At 43.4% G+C, this 18,200-nt stretch overlaps 1 protein-coding gene across 1 annotated transcript in view; it reads left to right on the top strand.

Moving 5' to 3' along the window:
- The first annotated feature begins 9,535 nt into the window (after positions 1 to 9,535).
- The window catches only part of PKHD1 (PKHD1 ciliary IPT domain containing fibrocystin/polyductin), a 232,400-nt gene continuing 223,735 nt past the window's right edge, over positions 9,536 to 18,200 (top strand). The window contains exons 1-6 of the mRNA XM_077781772.1: positions 9,536 to 9,587; positions 10,648 to 10,725; positions 12,389 to 12,533; positions 14,026 to 14,125; positions 16,198 to 16,255; positions 17,106 to 17,184. Coding sequence (XP_077637898.1) covers positions 9,536 to 9,587; positions 10,648 to 10,725; positions 12,389 to 12,533; positions 14,026 to 14,125; positions 16,198 to 16,255; positions 17,106 to 17,184 — 512 coding nt within the window. The remainder of the gene's footprint in view (positions 9,588 to 10,647; positions 10,726 to 12,388; positions 12,534 to 14,025; positions 14,126 to 16,197; positions 16,256 to 17,105; positions 17,185 to 18,200) is intronic.

Below are 18,200 nucleotides of genomic sequence, written 5' to 3'. Positions count from 1 at the left end.
ATAAGGGTCTATTTCCATGGCAGGGGGATTAAAAGTAGATGAACTTTAAGGTTACTTCCATCTTCAACCATTCTATGATCCTTCGACAATTCCATCTGCCTTCAAGGCAGAAGAGAAGATCCTGAAGAAAGATTGTTGAGTTCTGACGTGTATTTAGACAGGATAAAAAAAATGGGATGCCTTAGGGTAGAGTTTCAATCTCATCCCACTGGTGTTTTCACAATTAAGCAGCTTAAGGAAGATCTCCTCAAGGTCCAATTCCATGTCAGGCTTTTGGAAAACAGCCTGCAGATATCCACACGCTGGATGCATCACCCAGTGCAGATTTGTCTTTCTGAAGTCAGGATGTGAAACTTATTGTCCCTGGCTGCCATAGGATGGAAAAATCCTTCCTGCAGTTTCCAGGTAACTTCAAGGCTTCATCCAGCACTGATGAGAAGAGTTTGTTCACCACTTTCCTCTCCTCCCTCCCCATCCTTGCAGCTACAACAAAGCAAGAGTTCTTCAGGACGCCCTTGAGGTCACAGCAGAGCTGAGCAGACCCTGAACCCAAAATCCCATCCTGCAGTCCCCCAGGGCAGGCAATTACCAAATTAACACCTTGCAGTGAGAACCCTCCAGCACTAATTGAGCTGGATTTATGGGCAGGGGGGTTCAGATGGGGACAGTGCCAAACTTTGTGTGACTTAAATAAATGGAGTCCCCACTGCCAGGTCAGTGATTTGAAGCCCTTGCAGATGCCCTTTGCTGTCCCTCCACCCAGGAGCTGGAGGCATCACATCATCTCTCGTGCCCAGCTGTTGCCCTGGAGGTTTACACAGCTGCCGTGGGGAACGGGGCTGGGGCTGGGAGGTGCAGCCTCCCAAGTGCCTCAGACCCACAGCGGGGTCAGAGGTTGCCACGTTTGGGCTCAAAGAGGAACAGGTGGGTACAGAGCTGGCATTTGGAACACTGGCACTTTTATTTTTAATGGCCCTCCCCCCTGCACACACGGTGCTGGAAATGACTGTGAAATGCATCTGGCTGGACTGAACAGGCCTCCTGCCCTTAAATAAGGGAATCGTCTTGGGTTTGGGGGTTGAATATTCATTCAATTCACATTTTAATGTGTGCAAACCCAGTCTGAATTAAAGCATTAATTTAGACTTAAAATGTATTGAGCAGGCTGTGATCAAGGGTTCCTTCCTCATCCCACCCATTGACTCTTTTTCTCTCTACTTCTGTTTTTCTTTTCATTGCTGGGTCAATGGGTCTGTGCAGCAGCAGGCACAAGGATATCTCAATTAGAGATGTGGGAATAACCAGTTATTCAGATCACTGGCAGTACTGAAAAGCTGGGGTGAAAAAAACCTTGCTGTGGTTCGACTCAAGTGGTTTTTTGAAGACTGGGTGGGAAGTGACTTTTTGCTGGATTCAGGCAACGAAGGTAAGCAAAAAAAGAGAGGGAAATGTAAAAGAATTTGTTTTGAGTGAAAAAATAAATTCAGACTCACAGCACTAATAATAAATAGAAGATGTGCTGGGCAGTGCTCAACCTATCTGAGGTTCCCAACAACCCTGAAACTTTCGCTAAGGAGAAAAGTGATACGAAGTCAGCACATTTATCTCAAACTGGTGCTGCCTGTGGCAAGGGGTTTGGGACTAAGTGAGCTTTAAGGTCCCTTCCAACCCAAACCATTCTGTGAGTCTCTGATTGCTTTCTCCTGGAGTGACAGGTTTGGTGTTCATCTGTCTGATTTCCGTGACCTTCTGGTTTTTACTCCTGAGAGGATAATATCCCTGGGACATGACTTCCTGAGCAGTGAGTCCACCTTAGCAGGGTCCACCTGGGAGTCTGCTGTGTGTGACACCAGACTAAGAGAGTTTGGGCAGAGAGAGGCCATCCATGCTCTGCTTGAGCCCTCTGTGTGGTATGAGGCTGAGGAGCTCCATACCCAGCCAATGAGACCAAATCCCACCCCAGGGATTTGACAATGGAAAAATATCTTATATCCAGTGTCTGGCTTTACACATCTCTCTGCACAGCTGGGATCATTGTAAGTTGTTCTTTTTCACTTTTTTCTTTCCTTTTTTTTTTTTTTTTTTTTTTTTTTTTAATCATGGCTGTGGCACATCTTACATAGAAGCCAATTGGTTAAAAAAAGGAAAAAAAAAAAAAAAAAAAAAGAAAAAAAAGAAAAAAAAGAAGTGTCATTTGAGTCCAGCCCTGAGGAATACAGTGGCAAGCCATCCCCTCTGCTGGAGGTGAAGCAAAGCCCGGGAGCAGCCTGCTGCAGGGTCTTTCCTTTCATGTGACTAATACACACAAATCCCCCGTCCCTGGGGGCTGGGGGATCACTGACAGCAGGGACAGGCTGTGAAAAAGGGGTGAGGGGAGCCAAACTGTGCTCTCCTTTCATTCACCAGGGTCAGCTGTCCCACCTGTTCCTCCTGCTTAGACATGGGGAGCAGGGATGGATGGAGGGGATGGGGCAGTGGCAGCATTCACAGTGAAAACTCCTGGAAGGGAAGGAATTCCCTTTTTAAGTGAGAAGAAAGTGGGCATTTGCTACAGAGGTAGAAGGAGAGAAGCAGCAGGACACAGCGGGGCTGGCATTTGCCTGAATCACTTCTCTGAGAACTGGGGAGCAGGCCAAGAACAAGTTTCCTAATGAAAGACTAATGATGGATGAAGCTCAGTAGGTGCTGGGTTGCAGTTTGATTCCGAAACCCAATCCTCCACCAGCTGTTTGCTTAAGCAAATGCCGAGGTTCACTCCACAGCAGCGCCTGGCAAGACTTCCCCGAGAGATTTCTTCTGTCCAAAGGACAGCAGAATTGTTTTGTCCTTCTTGCCAGGGTGCAGCCTGTGCAGCTTTCCTTTGGGGCTGCTGTCACCTACTTTGCAAAACCTGCAGTGGGCATCTTTTCCTGCAGACACTTGGGATTGTGTCTCTTTGCTCCTGTTTAAACTGAAAGCTGCTTTAGGGTTGGATACTCCCTGGTACTCTGTGTCTCCAGAGAGCTCAGAACAACAGAGCTGGAGCATTTTTTGGGTGCCAAAAAGCCCTGTAACACAGAGACTGGAGGAGTGATGGTCCATCACATCAATGGGAAGTGAGGATGTGTCTGTGTCTTGGTTTGAGTGAGCAGCCCAGCAGAGGAAAATCCCTGGGAAGAACCTCAACACCAGGATGTTTTTCACAGTGCTTTATTTGAAGTTGCTTTTTTTCTCCTTTGTGACTGTGATTTTGCCTTAGGAGGATTTCTGTACCTGTCAGGTGCTGGGGGTGTTTAGACTGGAGAAAAGGTGGCTCAGGGGAACGTTTTTGCTCTCTATACCTGAAAGGAGGGTGTAGCCAGTTTGGGTTTGGGCTTTTCTCCCACATATCAAGTGATAGGACAAGGAGAAGTGATCTTAACTGGTGCCAGGTGGGATATCAAGGAAAATTTCTTCACTGAAAGAGTGGTTGCCCAGGGAACTGGTGGAGTTACCATCCCTGGAAGTGTTCAAAAAATGAGCAGATGTGACACTTTATGACATGGCTGAGTGGGCACAGGAATATTTGATCAAAGGTTGGACTTGATGATCTTGGATGTCTTTTCCAATCTTAATGATTCTATGATGGGTCTGGGAGCCAGCCTTGACCTTGGCTTTCCCTGGCAATCACATGTGATCTGCAGACCCCAGGGGAGCAGGGGAGCATCCTCTACATGGCTGGGAGAAGAGCAAAGCTGAACAGACAAATCCCCTGCAAGATGCTGGTTCCTCCTGGCCCAGTTGCCTTGTGCATCCCCAGGCTCCATCATCTGCCAGGGCAAGGGGCTGGGGGGACCCCACATCCCCTCTGTGACCCACGGGAGATGTGAGCACAAACACACCCAACCTTGAAACCAAAGAAGCCTCAAACCTGTCATTAAAGCAGCTGCACCGGCAATAAATTTAGAATTTAAAGAAGTTCAGTGCCTGCTTAAAATGCAGTAATAGTAGCTATGGGAGAAAGCTCAACAGAGTTTTATCCTGCTGAAAACTGACCTTGTAAAGATTTGGAAGGTTCCTAGAAGCACTAGCATTTTTCCTCTCCAAGGAAAGAGTTGAATCCCTTAAAAATTGGGTAGAAAAATGGGCCAGGCAAGCCAGGCAGTTCATTTACAGGCCACAAATGTAAGTAGAAGCAATAATAAAGAAAGGTTTTAAGATCTCAAAAAAACCCCAACCTAATAATGTGAGCATTAAGATTTCCAAGGAAGAAAATGCTTTTCTTTTCCTTTGTAAAGGAATGGTAAAAAAAGGAGAAGATGCCTGAATGCTGCCCCTACCAGGAGATATTGTCAATTCCCTATCCCTGGAAGTGTTCAAGGTCAGGCTGGATAGGACTTGGAGCAATCTGGGATTGTGGAAGGTGTCCCTGCTCATGGTAGTCATGGTAGAGGGCTGGATCTAGGTTATTTTTAGAATCCCTTTCAACCCAAATTATTCTGTGATTCTAGGATTCTTGTCCAGGGGCTCTTTCTTCTGATTTGGGAATGATCATGAACAAGCTGTATTGGCTTTCTAGTACTCAGATCCCTGCTAAGCACCACTGCCCTGCCTCAGCTCACCTCCCCAGGGACAGTAGCCTCACCCAGCTGGATTCTGAGGGCCAGCAGGAGGAAGACTGGGATTCAAAGGGAAATTTGATCAGAGAAGGTTTTCCAAATCCCCTAGGTTCCTTTGGAAATCCCTGCTCAGCACCCTGCCTGCTGGTGTCTAACGAGCCTCTTCAGAAAAAAAGACATCAAACCCCAGGATTTATTATTAATCATCCCAGCTTCTTAACACCTTCTCTGTGACCTTGGTTGCTAGGAAGATGGTGTCAATACAGGAAAAGTGAAGTATTAATAGAAAGAAAGAGCAGCTGTAAGAACTCAGAACGGAGCAAGCACAGCCAGTGGAACACTTCAAGGCTACTGGTAACCCAGCCTTGCAGGAGAGGGATTATAATTTCACACTGAAAGATGGTAGATTTAAATTAGATATGAGAAGGGAATTCTTTCCTTCAAGGATGGTGAGGCCCTGGCACAGGTTGCCCAGAGAAGATGAGGCTGCCCCTGGATCCGTGGAAGCGTCCAAAGCCAGACTGGGCAGGGTTTGGAGAAATCTGGGATAGTGGAAGGTGTCCCTGCCCATGGCAAGTGGTAGAATGAGATGAGCTGTAGGGTCCCTTCCAACCTGGACCATTCCATGATCCTATGATAATGCCAAGCTGGAAAGCAGAGATCCCTTCCCATGTCTGGAAAGCAGGGATCATAGCCCTTTGTCTGGACATGGTCACTAAGTTCAAGAAGTTTCAAGCTGGTTTACTTATGTGTGTCCAGCACGGCACACCCTGCATTGGAGGGGAAGCTGTTTGTCCAAAGATAATTCCAAGATAAACACAAAGCTGCTGCCCACTAAGTGGCATCAGTGCCCTAGAAACCTGATCTAGGGAGAGACACCCCTGCCCAGGACAGGGGGCTGGAATCAGTGAGCTTTTTGGTCCCTTCCAACCCAAACCATCTGTGATCTTATGATTCTATCATTTTATGCTCCAAGCATGAGCTCCATTAGTCTGGTTTTCCCCTGGGATGAGTTTTCCTCTCTTTACAGGGGTAGGTGCAGGAATTGCGCATTCCCACCTCATTTCCTGGAGCCAGGGCCTGACTTTGGGAAGCAGGAGGCAGGGAAGGCTGCTGCCCTTGATGTGGGGTGGTGATGTGGGGTGATTTGGATGCATCAGCAGGGCTGGGAGGGAGGAGAGGATTGCAGCGGTTGCAGACAAAATTGTTAAACCTCTCCTTTATCCCACATGATCCTCCCCTCAGCTGTTCCCTGGGAGGTGCCATGCGGTGTCCAACAACTGCCACGGGCCTGTGGCGAGGTGGCCGCTGTCAGATGGAGGGGGAGCATGAGGGGACCCCTCATTTGGCTCCTGCAAGGCTCTTCCATCCCAGAAATGCTCCAAGTCCTGGGGAAAGGGAACCTTTCCATGCTGCTGCCCCTGAGAAAGGCCTCATGGGCAGTGTCATCCCTGTCATGCGAGTGCAAGAGCTGGGAGTAGATCCCACATCTCCTTTTCCTGTGCTGCCTGCTTGAACCAGGGCTTTTCCTCCAGTACAGGGAACTAACACAGAACACTCCTGGACCTGTGCCAGGCAGAGCAGTGGCAGCCTGGCCACTCGTGGGTTGTATTTCAAGTGTCAGACAGGTTTTTGACGGCTCCATGCTTCCATCTAGTGACAAAAAGCCACTGCTCGCCCCTCCTGCTTGGCTCTGCCTCCTTTCTGCATCACTGCAGGAATCACTCAAATTCTGGATGCTGAGTCTGTCCATAGGGATATTTCAATTTATTTACTCAAAATCTAAACCCTTAAATGAGCAACTCCAAGCAAACAAAACCAGGGGTGAAGTTTTTGAGCAGAATTAGGAAAAAAGTGTCTTGCACATATCTATAAATGTGCACTTGTTCATCAAAATGTGCTGATTTTCTCTTTAGTGGATAATGTCCCTAAAAACAGGCATCAGACCATGGTTTCAAAGTATTTCCCACAGGAAAGGCTCCTGTGTGACTCTGCTCTTCCTCTCCTGATCTGAATTCTAGGCCTGGGCTTCTGGTTAGTAGTGACAGTGTTTTTCATAAAATTATGGAATCATAGAAAGGTTTGTGTTGGAAGGAACCTTAAAGCTCATCCAGCTCCAGCCCCCTGCCATGGGCAGGGACACCTTCCACTATCCCAGGGTGCTCCAAGCCCTGTCCAACCTGGTCTGGAACATTTCCAGGGATCCAGGGGCAGCCACAGCTTCTCTGGGCAACCTGTGCCAGGGCCTCATCACCCTCACAGACAAATCTTCTTCCCAATATCCCACCTAACCCTGCCCTCTGGCAGTGGGAATCTTTCCCTCTTGTCCCTCCAGGCTCTTGTAAATTGTTTCTGTCCATCTTTCTTGTAGGCTCCCTGCAGATACAGGGTGGGTGCAATTAGGTCACACCCAAACCTTCCCGTTTCAAGCGAAATACTCCCAATTATCTCAGCCTTTTCTTGCAGGAGAGTTGCTCCATCCTTTCAATCATCTTGGTGCCCTTCTCTGGACTTGCCCTTTCCCTCTTTCCTTTTACATTCCAGCTCCTTCATGGGTAGGGCTCCCTGTGCATTGTTTTACTTAATCTGTGACCTTCTGCATAGAATAAACTCCTCAGCCTGGCCAAATCCTTTTGATCTGTAAACCTTGGACATTTGGTTGAGATTTCCTGGATAAAACATTTCCTTAGGACTGGATTACAAAGTGTTATGGATACTAATACTGATCTTTTTTTTGCTGACTAGGTCATAGTTTGAGTGACAGAGTTTGAGTGTGTTGGGAGCAGCAATAAACCACAATGGCCCTGATCAGCCTCACCTGGGACCACCCTCCCCAGCCTGGCCATGGTTCAAGAGCACGATTTAACCTCATCTGTGGCCCTGTGCCCCCTCCCTGAGCTGTGCTGTAGAAATACTGCTCTGTAATCCCTGCTCTGGTCCTGCCTTTTGTCTGGATCATGAGCTTGTGTTGTAGCTGAGCACCCTGCCCTGTCTCCTCTTGTTTCTGAGGGAGTTTCCTGAAGGGACCTTGTCCCTGGTCCATCCCTTTATTTGGGGCTGTGAGTGGACCCTGTACCAGCACCTCTTTCTGTCTGCTGGGTTCAAATTTTAATCTTGAACAACCTCTTCTTTAGCAATATTTTTTTGTTTGAGAATTCCCTGGAGTTTACTCTTCCTTCTGACCACATTTCCAGTGTAATTCTGCTAATAAGTAAACTGAGTATAGATGACTGATGGGGTTAACTCACACGGGGTTCCTGTAATCATTGCTGTTTGTGGCTGAGACACTGGGGCTTGGCCTAAGAATAAACCAAGCACGACTGGTTCCACTGCTGGGCAGAGCTCCAGAGCTCCCCTGAGGGTTGATTGCCCGTGACTTTGTGCCACTGGGTCTCTGAATTGAGGCTGAGCAAGCCTGTTCCACCTCCCCTTGGGGCTGAGGTGAGAGCATGAGCACATTCTGCTGCTGTTTGGTGTGTGGTAACTCATTAAACCTCACTTATGCTGGGAACTTCCTGCAAATTTCAGTGGAAACTTCCATGAAGGTTTCCATACCAGGCAGAGGCTCAGCAGACCATTGAGGGACTCCATCAAAATCCATCTGGGCTTCAAAGAGAGGAGGGCAGAGGTGGGAGTAGAAATGCTGTTCAGTGTCTGAGGGAGGCTGGATTGCATCTTCTCAGGAGCCAAGGCTCTCCAGGGCACGAATGAAAACACTGTGAAAGTCCACCGCCCTCTTTTCCACAGGCAAAAAGGCCTGCAGGGTTAAAGCTACTTGAGGAGTGATAAGGGATCTAAACACTCTTTGGGCAGAATTCCCAGCAGATGCTGTTTGGAATACCATGGAAAAATTGAATTAATAATATGTAAGGGAACCTTGAAGTCCACTTGCTGTAAAAGTCTGTCTCAGATTGAATATCAGCATATCAAGAAACAGTTTTTCCATCATGTAGGAGGGGAAAAAAAGAGGACAAAATTGATTAATTGTCCTCCTATTGGAGGACCTAAACATATACCAGTGGAAGAACAATCCGAGTTTATTTTTGTTATGGTTATTAAAGTCTTGGAACAAAACAGTTAATAGCAGCAAGTAGCTTAAGTTAATAATTAAGCACCCTCAGTGGACAGCTCTGAGCTGTCTGTGACGGGATTTGAGCCTTTTGGGAAGCTTGTCTGGGGGGTTTCAGCACTGGGCAGAGTCTGACACAACCCCAGCCTGAAACCTGTGACAGAGCTGGTGCCAAAAGGATGGAGCTGTTGTGCTGGTATCAGAGCCCCTGCACTTCACTCATCAGAGGAATGGAGGAAGAACAAATTAAATAAGGTAAGTAAAACCAGAAAGATTCCTGAAAAGAATAACAAAATCAAATCCAAATTATATTTTCTTCACCTGCATTCTTCCCAGCATTCACTTGCACCAGGGTGCTGGACTCTACCCCTTGCAGTGTGTTAAAAAGTGCAAGAAATACAAAGTGGTTTCAGTAGGTCTTGTGGGTCCATAAGTTAGAAACCAGGTTGGATGGGGCTTGGAGCAATGTGGTCTGATGGAAGGTGTCTGTGCCCATGGCAGGGGGTTGGAACTGGGTCATTGTTGAACCAAAACCATTTTATGATTTAAAAATGTGGCTAAATTAATGCACCCATGCTTTTTCCATACAGAGGGTGAAGGCAGGAGAAGTTGACAGTCTGTCTTTAGATGTCAGAACAGTTCCTGACATGGACTTTATAATGGAAATGTCTGATATCTCTGGCTATGACAGCAAGTTAGACCTGGTCTGCAAGTACTCAAATGTTTATATTCTTAAATTATTAGAAGAGTTCACAGCTATTGCTCCCACAGATTTGCAGTGAGAAGAAAGAATACAGATTTTTTTTTTTTTTTTTTTTTTTTTTTTTTTTTAAGTTAAAGGGAAGGTCCTGGAACGAGACTCTTGTGAATTCCTCATCCAGTGTTCAAGATGAACCTTTGGAGAACATTCCTGCTGAGTGCTAGGCTGATATTCTTGGCAGGTGGGTGATGGAGAGGTGTTACCTCCACCCAAATCTGCAAAATCCAGTGGGGAATGGACATAGACTGCCTGTGAGTAGTGGAGAGGAACCTCTAAAAGGTGTTGAAAACAACGGGATATTGACTGTAGCTCACTGGACATTATCCACCCTATTATTTGTTTTCCATGGCATTATTTCCATAGCCATATAGGAGATTTCTGGATTAATTTTTAATTCTCTGTGTTCTACCTGATTTCATATCATACCTATTGTTTTTTGTTTACTTGATATTAATTACATCTCTTTGCATGTTGATATTAAGGGTTCATGATACAAAAGTCTCCAATATTGGCTTTGGCAATCAATACTGATATTTGATCAGATTGCATCCAAATATAGCTAAGAAATTGGAAATTTTCTAAAATGTTAATCAGGAAAGTGGGTATCACCATGAAATAACTTCTGGAAAATTCTTGTCAGTGGCTGCATAAAAATAAGCCATATATTGGTTAATCTCTCAGCTTCAGAGAATGAGGGTACTCAAAATAAATCCTAAATTATCTAAGGAATCTGGTGCCTTTATGAAAGGCATGGCATAGCAGGTTATAGGTGATTAACATCATGAAGCAGGAGCTCTTTTCCAGGCCTGTCTGTCTCTCCTAAGGACTTCAGAAGGAAATAGCTGGACAGGCTGTCTGGGAGCCAGAAAAAGATATATTTTGTAGGTAGACTTAATTTTGGTATGGTGCACAGAAGTCAGCAAACACATTTCTTTGAGAGATGAAGGAATAAAAATGAGGTTTATTATCTTTAATTCTTGAGGATGACGGAGGCTCAGGCTGTAACTTGGTTCCCCAAGCCCTAAAGGCATCAACACCTCCCTGAGGGAAGCTGTAAATGGGGGACACTGATGGGGGAAAAGGATGGGAAACATGATTAATTTGGAAGCTTGAGAAGGAGAAATGGGATGAAGGGTGGGATCACAGGAAGGCAGTTCTCAAGTCACTGTGTCTCATCCTTAATAAGGTTTTGTAGATATTTGCCTTTCCCTTCAGCCTGATGGAGCTGGTTTGTTTTGCAGGGACAGCCTCAGGATCACTTGTCAAGCCCCATGAGGGCAGCATTGCTGGAGGAACATGGATTACCATCACTCTGGATGGTGAGCGTTGAATTATTTGGAAGTGTGTGTTGAAATAAAATCATAGAAATGATTGAAAGAGACCTTTAAAATCATCTTATTCCACCCCCTGCCATGAGCAGGGACATTTTCCACTATCCCAGGTTGCTCCAAGCCCTGTCCAGTCTGGTCTTGAACACTTCTAAGGATGTAAAAATAACAGATAATCAGCTTCCTTCTCAGGTTTGTGGTGGGAGTGACAAACCCTACCCCACAGAGCCACAGGCTATGGCACTCATAGCATGAAATCAGCTTGAAATGATGACTTTATAAGCTACTGCTGAAGGTTTATTTCTAAGCAACAGAAGTAAAAATGTTAACTTTATTTTTTCAGATGTAGGAATAGAAATTTCTTCCCTGCTCCTGCCCTTTTATTGAAGAAAAGCTAAAAATCTGCCCTCTTCATATATCCTGTGATGTTGGAGCATTTTAAAACTCTTATGATAAACATAAGATCAGAATAAAAATTTCAGAAAGTTATGTGTCATGTCCATTTTGGCCCCAAACCAAATGTACAAAGCTAGGTCTGATTTTCTACAGTGATGAATATTTATTCATTATGAGGAGAGCTGGTTTCTGAATCAGCTGTGCATGGTCATTATCTGGCACAGGCTGCCCAGTGCAGGGGTAGAGTCACCAAGGGGATTTAAAAAATGTGTTAAAATGCACTTGGGGATGTGATTTTTACTCTTCCAGTCCTCTCCCCCATGTCCTGGGGGGAAAGTGAGTGAGTGGCTGTGTGGGGCTGAGTTGACAGCTGGGGTTAAACCACCACAACATGAAATTACACAAATGTGGTTTTAAAAAGCCTGATCAAGGGTTCTAAGCATTTTTCCTAGAGCAGCTGGGTTGTACCTCCAAAAATGCTCATTGTGTGGCTGGAAGTGATCCTGTCCTCACAGTGTTTTAGCTTACTTTTAGATTGGGGTGTAAATTTGTGTGGTGTAAATTTTTTTTCTTAATTTGTGTTTTTAAGGAAAGGCTTAGTAGTTTTTTGTTAGTTGGTTTTATGGTTGTTTATTGTAAATTATTTAAAAGATTGTTTTTTTTGGGTTGTTGTGGTTTGTTTAGTAACTTAGGTAAAGGTATATATACTTTTAGTTCTTTTTTTGTTTTTGTTTTTTTTTTTTCTTTCTCCCCACCCAGGGTTGTTGTTAGCTTTTTATATGGTATATTATGTGTTAAATGTTTGTAGTTTTTTAATGCTTATTATTTATATTAAATAGTGTTTTTTATTTTAAATTAATTTGTGAATTTTAACATTATTAAGAATATGGAGGTAAGGAAGAAGAAAGAGGGAGGATAGGATAGGTTTAATTTTTTTTTATTTTAAAATTTTTAACTTATATGTATAAAACTAAAACCCCCCCTGTATGGGATTTAAAACCCCCCTGTATAGCACTTAATTTTTTTTTCTTTATTTTGTGACTATTTTTACTATAATATTTAAGCTTTTGTGATTTTTTTTTTTTTTTTGTAAGGTTGGCAAATTATTTTATGGCTTAAATTTAAAATTACAGCTGCTTTTAGCTGCTTGTTAGGATCTTAAATGCTTTTGACTTGGACTTGGAACATCAAAAAATGTCTGAGGGACATTTTGGGTTCCGACATCACAGAGCTCTTCTGATTGACTTTTATTGCTTAGGCTCAACATCCCACCAGGTAGAATCTGTCTCTGCAGCTGGTCCATCCCAGCTGGAGGTGTTCCTGGTGCATCCAGACCTGCCCAGGCTGCCGTGTGATGTCTCTGCTCTGTATTTGGACTTGCCCAGCATAAGGTGCAGAACAAGGTAAGATCCATAGTTGCACTGTGGGTGAGACCTTGCCCTTTGTCAAACAGGATCCTCATTTTCCTTCAGTGTCTGCACAGGAAGTTTGGGAGTTGAAAAAATTCCTGTGGTGTTGGAATCTGAAATGCAGGGAATGCTCACAACTTTGGGCCTATAAGCCAAAATTTAGAATTAAACACAGGATTTAATCTGAAACTTTGGAAAAGGCTTCCAAATTTATGTATTAGAAGTGAGAATGTGGATTTATAGTCTAAAACAGAGATACACTAAGTAAAAGTAGCATTCAGAATTTTAGGGAATTGTACTGTAGGTTTGTGTGTTACAACATGATTGACTAAGAAAACTTACTCTGTAGTATGAGTCTATAAGACAAAATATTTAAGGATTGGGTTGATATTTAAGGATTGGGTTGAAAGTATAAATATCCTTGTTGATAGTGTTTTATGGGTTAATAAATTTTTATTAAAAGGGCATATATATAAAGTCTTGTTACTGGAGGTCTTGTGACCTTCTGAGCCATGTGGTGAAGATGTGAGTTGAACTCACCTTTCTTGCTTATGTAGAACGTAAGAAAAATAAATCACATTATTTAAAATAATTCAGAAATCCTATCTCAAACTCATTCAAAATTCCTTGACAAATCCTCATGCTGTGGCCTCGCTGAGCACCTCCTAACCAGGGCTGATTGATTTTTGTTTTAACTTCATGAAACACAAAGATACCTTGAGGCATGAGGGTCACAGTGAGGCTTCTTGGGCAGTCCAAACTCAGACCTTCAAAGGTTTGTACACATCTAGCTCTCAGATGCAAAACTCCCAAGGAAATCTTGGAGGAGACTCTACCAGTTTTTGGTGTCCTTGACCTGTCCAAGGCGATAGAGAGGGGTTATGAACAGAACAGGAAAAAAATATGGTTCCAAGCACCCGGTGAGCAGTTTGAGCTGCCTGTTTTCTATCCTGTCACAGCTTTAACACAGGCTGTTGGACTGGAAGATGGGGTGTCTGAAGAAGGACCTATTGGACTCTTCCATATTTTGCTGCTATGATTTGGCTGAGAGTTAATTCTGCTGGGTGCTGTGCTGGAAAACTGTGTGAAACAAGGATGCAGCATTAATTTATGGACAAGGATCAAGATGCCTTGCAGATCCAGAGAGCCCTGGGTCATTCTTTTACTAATGAATAACAATTATTTTCTGTGCATGCCTAATGAGAATGTGTTTTGCATTAACAGTAATTTTGCTGGAATTCCAATGCAGCCCTGTCACCTTCTGCTCTTAACTGTGATTTTTTTGCTGCACTTCCACATTTCTTTTTAATTGTTCTTTTGAAGTTTAGCTTCATATGTGTGAAGTTTGGGCTGACATGTAAAGTTTCTTTGCTCTATGGATGTCTCAGTGGATTTGCTGTGAATGGAGACTCTGTAAAGGATTTAGCATTTCCTAAAACACAATTTGTTTAAAAATATATAATATTACATATTTTCTTCCACTTAGGTCTTCACCACAGGAGGGTTTGTACTACGTGGAGGTGATCTTTAAAGGACATGTGATTAACAACCTGACTGAGGTGGAGAAAGAGAACTATTCTTTCAAGGTAATCACCAAGTGCAGAAGTGAGGATAAAGAATTCAAGGTATTGAAGGGAGTGAAGCTTCAACTTTGTGTCCCAGGAAATATGTTGACATGGATGGAATCATGGAGTGGTTTGGGTTGGAAGGGACCTCTAAGACCATTCAATTCCAACCCTAAGCTAAAGAAAGATGAGGAGAGACTTTTTGCAAAGGCATGTTAGAGACAGAACCAGGGGGAATAGATTTAAACTGAAAGACAGTAGGTTTAGATTGGATGTTTGAAAAAAACTCTTTAATGAGAGGCACTGGCACAGGTTGTCCAAAGAAGCTGTGGCTGTCCCATCCCTGGAAGTGTTCCAGGCCAGGTTGGACAGGACTTGGAGAAACCTGGGACAGTGAAAGGTGTCCCTGCCTGTGGCAGGGGCATGGAATGAGAAGGTCTTTAGGGTCCCTTCCAACCCAAACCATTCTGGGATTCTGTGATCTCTTGCAGTGCAGAATCCTTAACCATGACTGTGTGCTTTGGGATGAGGCCTGGTGTTTTTGGAAGTCACATCCCACCTCTGTGCTAACTTTGAGCAAAAATACCCAGCATTTTCAGTAAATTGCACATTAAAGCTGAAGAGTCATTGGATGGTTCAGCTAGCTTAGAGAGCTGATGAAAAATCACCAGGGGATGCTGTTAATGAGGCACATTCCAAGCTAAATAAACCACAATGTGTCTCTTTGTTATGGAGCTGGGCCCTGGGAGCTACACATATTAAAATTAATTTTGCCTCTGTGTTAGATTAGAAAAGCTGCTGCAGGCAGCAACAAGTCTGAGCAGCTCACAAGACTTGTGTCAGCCAATGGCCCCAGTTTCCTGCTGCTTTTGGCTTCTTTCTCCACATCTTCTCCAGCCTGGGGTATGGTTTGATGTTGCCTTTGCTCTCCAGAAGTGGCCATTGCTGGTGGAAGTTTGTACCTGCTCATTAATATTTAGCACAACCAGGAGTAGGAGAGAAGGCAAAGGCTGAGCTCTGAAAGGGAATGGGGTTCAAGGAAAGCTTAGGGTATCTTTGAATTAATGCAAGAAAATAATTTTTTTGTTATATTTATTGGGCTGTGAGCAGCTTCTGTAACTGCCAATGAGGTCTTGAGGGGGATCATAAAGGAGGTGGGGAAGATGAGCATGTCCAAATAGGGTGGGGAAGGGTCTGGAGCACAGGTCTGATGAGGAGCAGCTCAGGGAGCTGGAGGGGGCTCAGCCTGGAGAAAAGGAGGCTCAGGGAGGATCTTCTCACTCTCCACAACTCCTTGACAGGAGGATGCAGCCAGATGGGGGTTGGCTTCTTCTCCAAAGATACAGGATGAGAAAATTGCCTCAAGTTGCACTGGGGAGGTTTAGATTTGATATCAGGGAAAATTTCTTCCCCAAAAGATTGTCTAACACCAGAGAAATGGTGGAGTCACCAGCCCTGGAGGGATTGAAAAGCCATGCAGATGTGGCATTTGGGGATGCATTTTGCTGGATTTAGCAGTGTTGGATTAATGTTTGGACTTGATGATTTTCAAGGGTTTTTTTCCTCAGAGGCAAAGGTGGTCCTTTCCCCCAAAAGTCTCTGTTGTATTGCTGTAAGATGGGCCAAGACAAAGTTTTTGCTCCACTGCTTTAAGGTATCCAACAAACTTGCCAGAGTGGCTGAAGTATTTCACATCTGTGATGATGGAATTGTTCTAAAGGATATACTATTGGGAAGAAAAATGGTGTCGCCATTCAAGATGAAATGCAAGTTTTAACTTCAGCTAAAGCATGATTTAGAAATTTGATAGTGTATGAAACTGTGTCTTCTGACATTGGATCAAGCCAGGGTGGGCAATTTTGGCACAAAAGAAGATGTAAAAATATCACTAATCCAGACTCTGAATGGAGAGGGAGTAAGAAAGGAATAATTCTTCTTACTCCTTTCCTGGAGCAGGAATCTGCTTCAAAGATCAGATGTGGAGTGCGGGTCTCTGAAGTGCAGCTGCTGGCCGGTTGTGAGCAGTGCACTGTCAGGTGGGGTTGGAGTGCTGCAGAAATATCTGACATTTCAATGCCAATCTCTCTTTGCAGTTCTCAGCCGAGCAGACACCTGTGGTTTACCAAATTAATCCATCATCTGGCACCCCAGGTATGGGACCTTTCTTTAATCTCTAATGCCATACAGACCTTTTGCTTATTGGGGTCTTAATCAGACTTTAAAGTTACATGAGAAGTCATTCACTGATTTTGGTCTGAAAAATTAACTGCAATACAGGAGATTCTTTCCCCCTCTATTTCTATTATTTCTGGTTTTGCCAGTTTCTTTAGAGAAAATTGGAAGTTTGATCCTCAAAGTCAAGAATAATCAAAAGATTTTGGTCACTCAAGAGTTCAGACATTTACATGGATGATTATATCACACAGATGAGCCTCAATCTAAAAAAAAAAAATCCTTTATTTCCAATTGTTTTCAGGTGTAATTCAGCTCTAGTTGCATAGGTGTCATTATGGAGATTTCCCTGTATTAGCTGGATGGATGTTTCACCTTTTAGTGTGAGTGAAGAGCAGGAGAGTAATGTGGTCATGGATATGCCAAGACCCTTCTTTACACCTTCTCTCTGTCTGGTGTACAAATGATGTAATTTTGGTTGTTTCATGAGGTTCTACAGTGGAATTGGGTTAGAAATTGGGGTTTAGTTAACAAAAGAGTTGAGGAAAAATTGTCAGCTCTGTGCAAATACAGATCTGCAAAAACTTTGGAATTAATTTAGGTTTTTTTGGTGGGAAATAGAGACATGTGCTTTGAGAAAAGTGAATTAAGTGCAAAATCATCTTGAGCCATGGTAAAAAATCATCTTAAGCCATGAGAGTACATTCAGTGCAGGAACCTCTGCAAAATCTATAAAGACCATTAATTCCTTTTGTTCAGCTCAGAAAATCTGCAAACAAGTTCTCTGCTTTTAAAAGACTCTCTTCAATTTCCATTTCCTCTTAAACAGGAAATTTAATACAGATTCATGGGAAGACAATTGCTGGCAGATATGAGACTCTGGACTTCAACGTGGATTATATTGATGGGTAATTATGAACACTCAGCTATCTGCTGCAGTCCCTGTAAATTGACATTTCTTCCACCAGCCTCCTTGACAGCAATAAATTGCAACCAGTTGGCCCAGAATTGCCATTTACTTCCTTTGTGGTTTATTGCAGCTCATGATTTGGGCTCCAGCAAACTTTGTTAATCTAATTGCAACTGGTCCATTAAGCTGGTTGGTTTGTTTACTGGCAGCACAGTCAATCACAGCTCAGTGTGAATTGTACTGTAATTGCAGCTGGCTGCTGTAGATTTTCTTTTGGCTAGCAAATTAAAATTTAACTAATTAAAATAATGTCAGAGTCGAAAAGTAAAATAAATTTTCCCCTTTTGATCTGCATTTTTTTTAAAGGGAAAAAACTATTAGTTTAAAGCAGATGCTCTGGTGAACCAGAAGACTAAGAAGTATTTTGAGACAAAAGGCTTTGTTGTTCACTGCTTTAAAAACTCTGTAATTGTTTTCTTGTTCTCAGAGGTTTGATTTTTTTTTTTTTCTAATGTTGCTTCTCTGGTTACATGCAACAGAGAAAAGCAGCGAGGTTTAAAAAAACCCTTACTTTAGGACAGCAGCCCCTTTAAACACAGTGAATCCAAAATGAGCATCAACACTGTCCTGCTGTGTGTCATATGTATTTCCATATGTATAGATATGTAATCAGATGTTAATTTATGATTTTTGTGCCAGTGGCAGTGAAGAACTAAGCCCAGGTAAGTATTTTAAAGATAAACTATTAATCCATAGTTACTCTGCTGGCAGTTTAAGGATCATTTCAGGAGCCAGGAAAGGTGTGTATTCTCAGTAGTTAGAAATTTTAATTAAAGCATCAGATGTTTAACACTGACATACTTTTTAACGACTTCTCAAGCTGATTGGAAATGTCCCTTGCTAAGTGATTAAAGTCCCTGCTGGCATGAAGGAAGGTCCAGTGCAGATTCCTGCCATGCCATCCCTACACCGTGCACGTCAGCATCCTTTGTTTGGGATCAATTATTGTTTTAC

The sequence above is a fragment of the Lonchura striata genome, chromosome 3, assembly GCF_046129695.1.
Source record: "Lonchura striata isolate bLonStr1 chromosome 3, bLonStr1.mat, whole genome shotgun sequence".
Lineage (NCBI taxonomy): Eukaryota > Metazoa > Chordata > Aves > Passeriformes > Estrildidae > Lonchura > Lonchura striata.
Note: the sequence above shows the minus strand (reverse complement) of the source record. Positions and strands in the feature narration are given on the sequence as shown.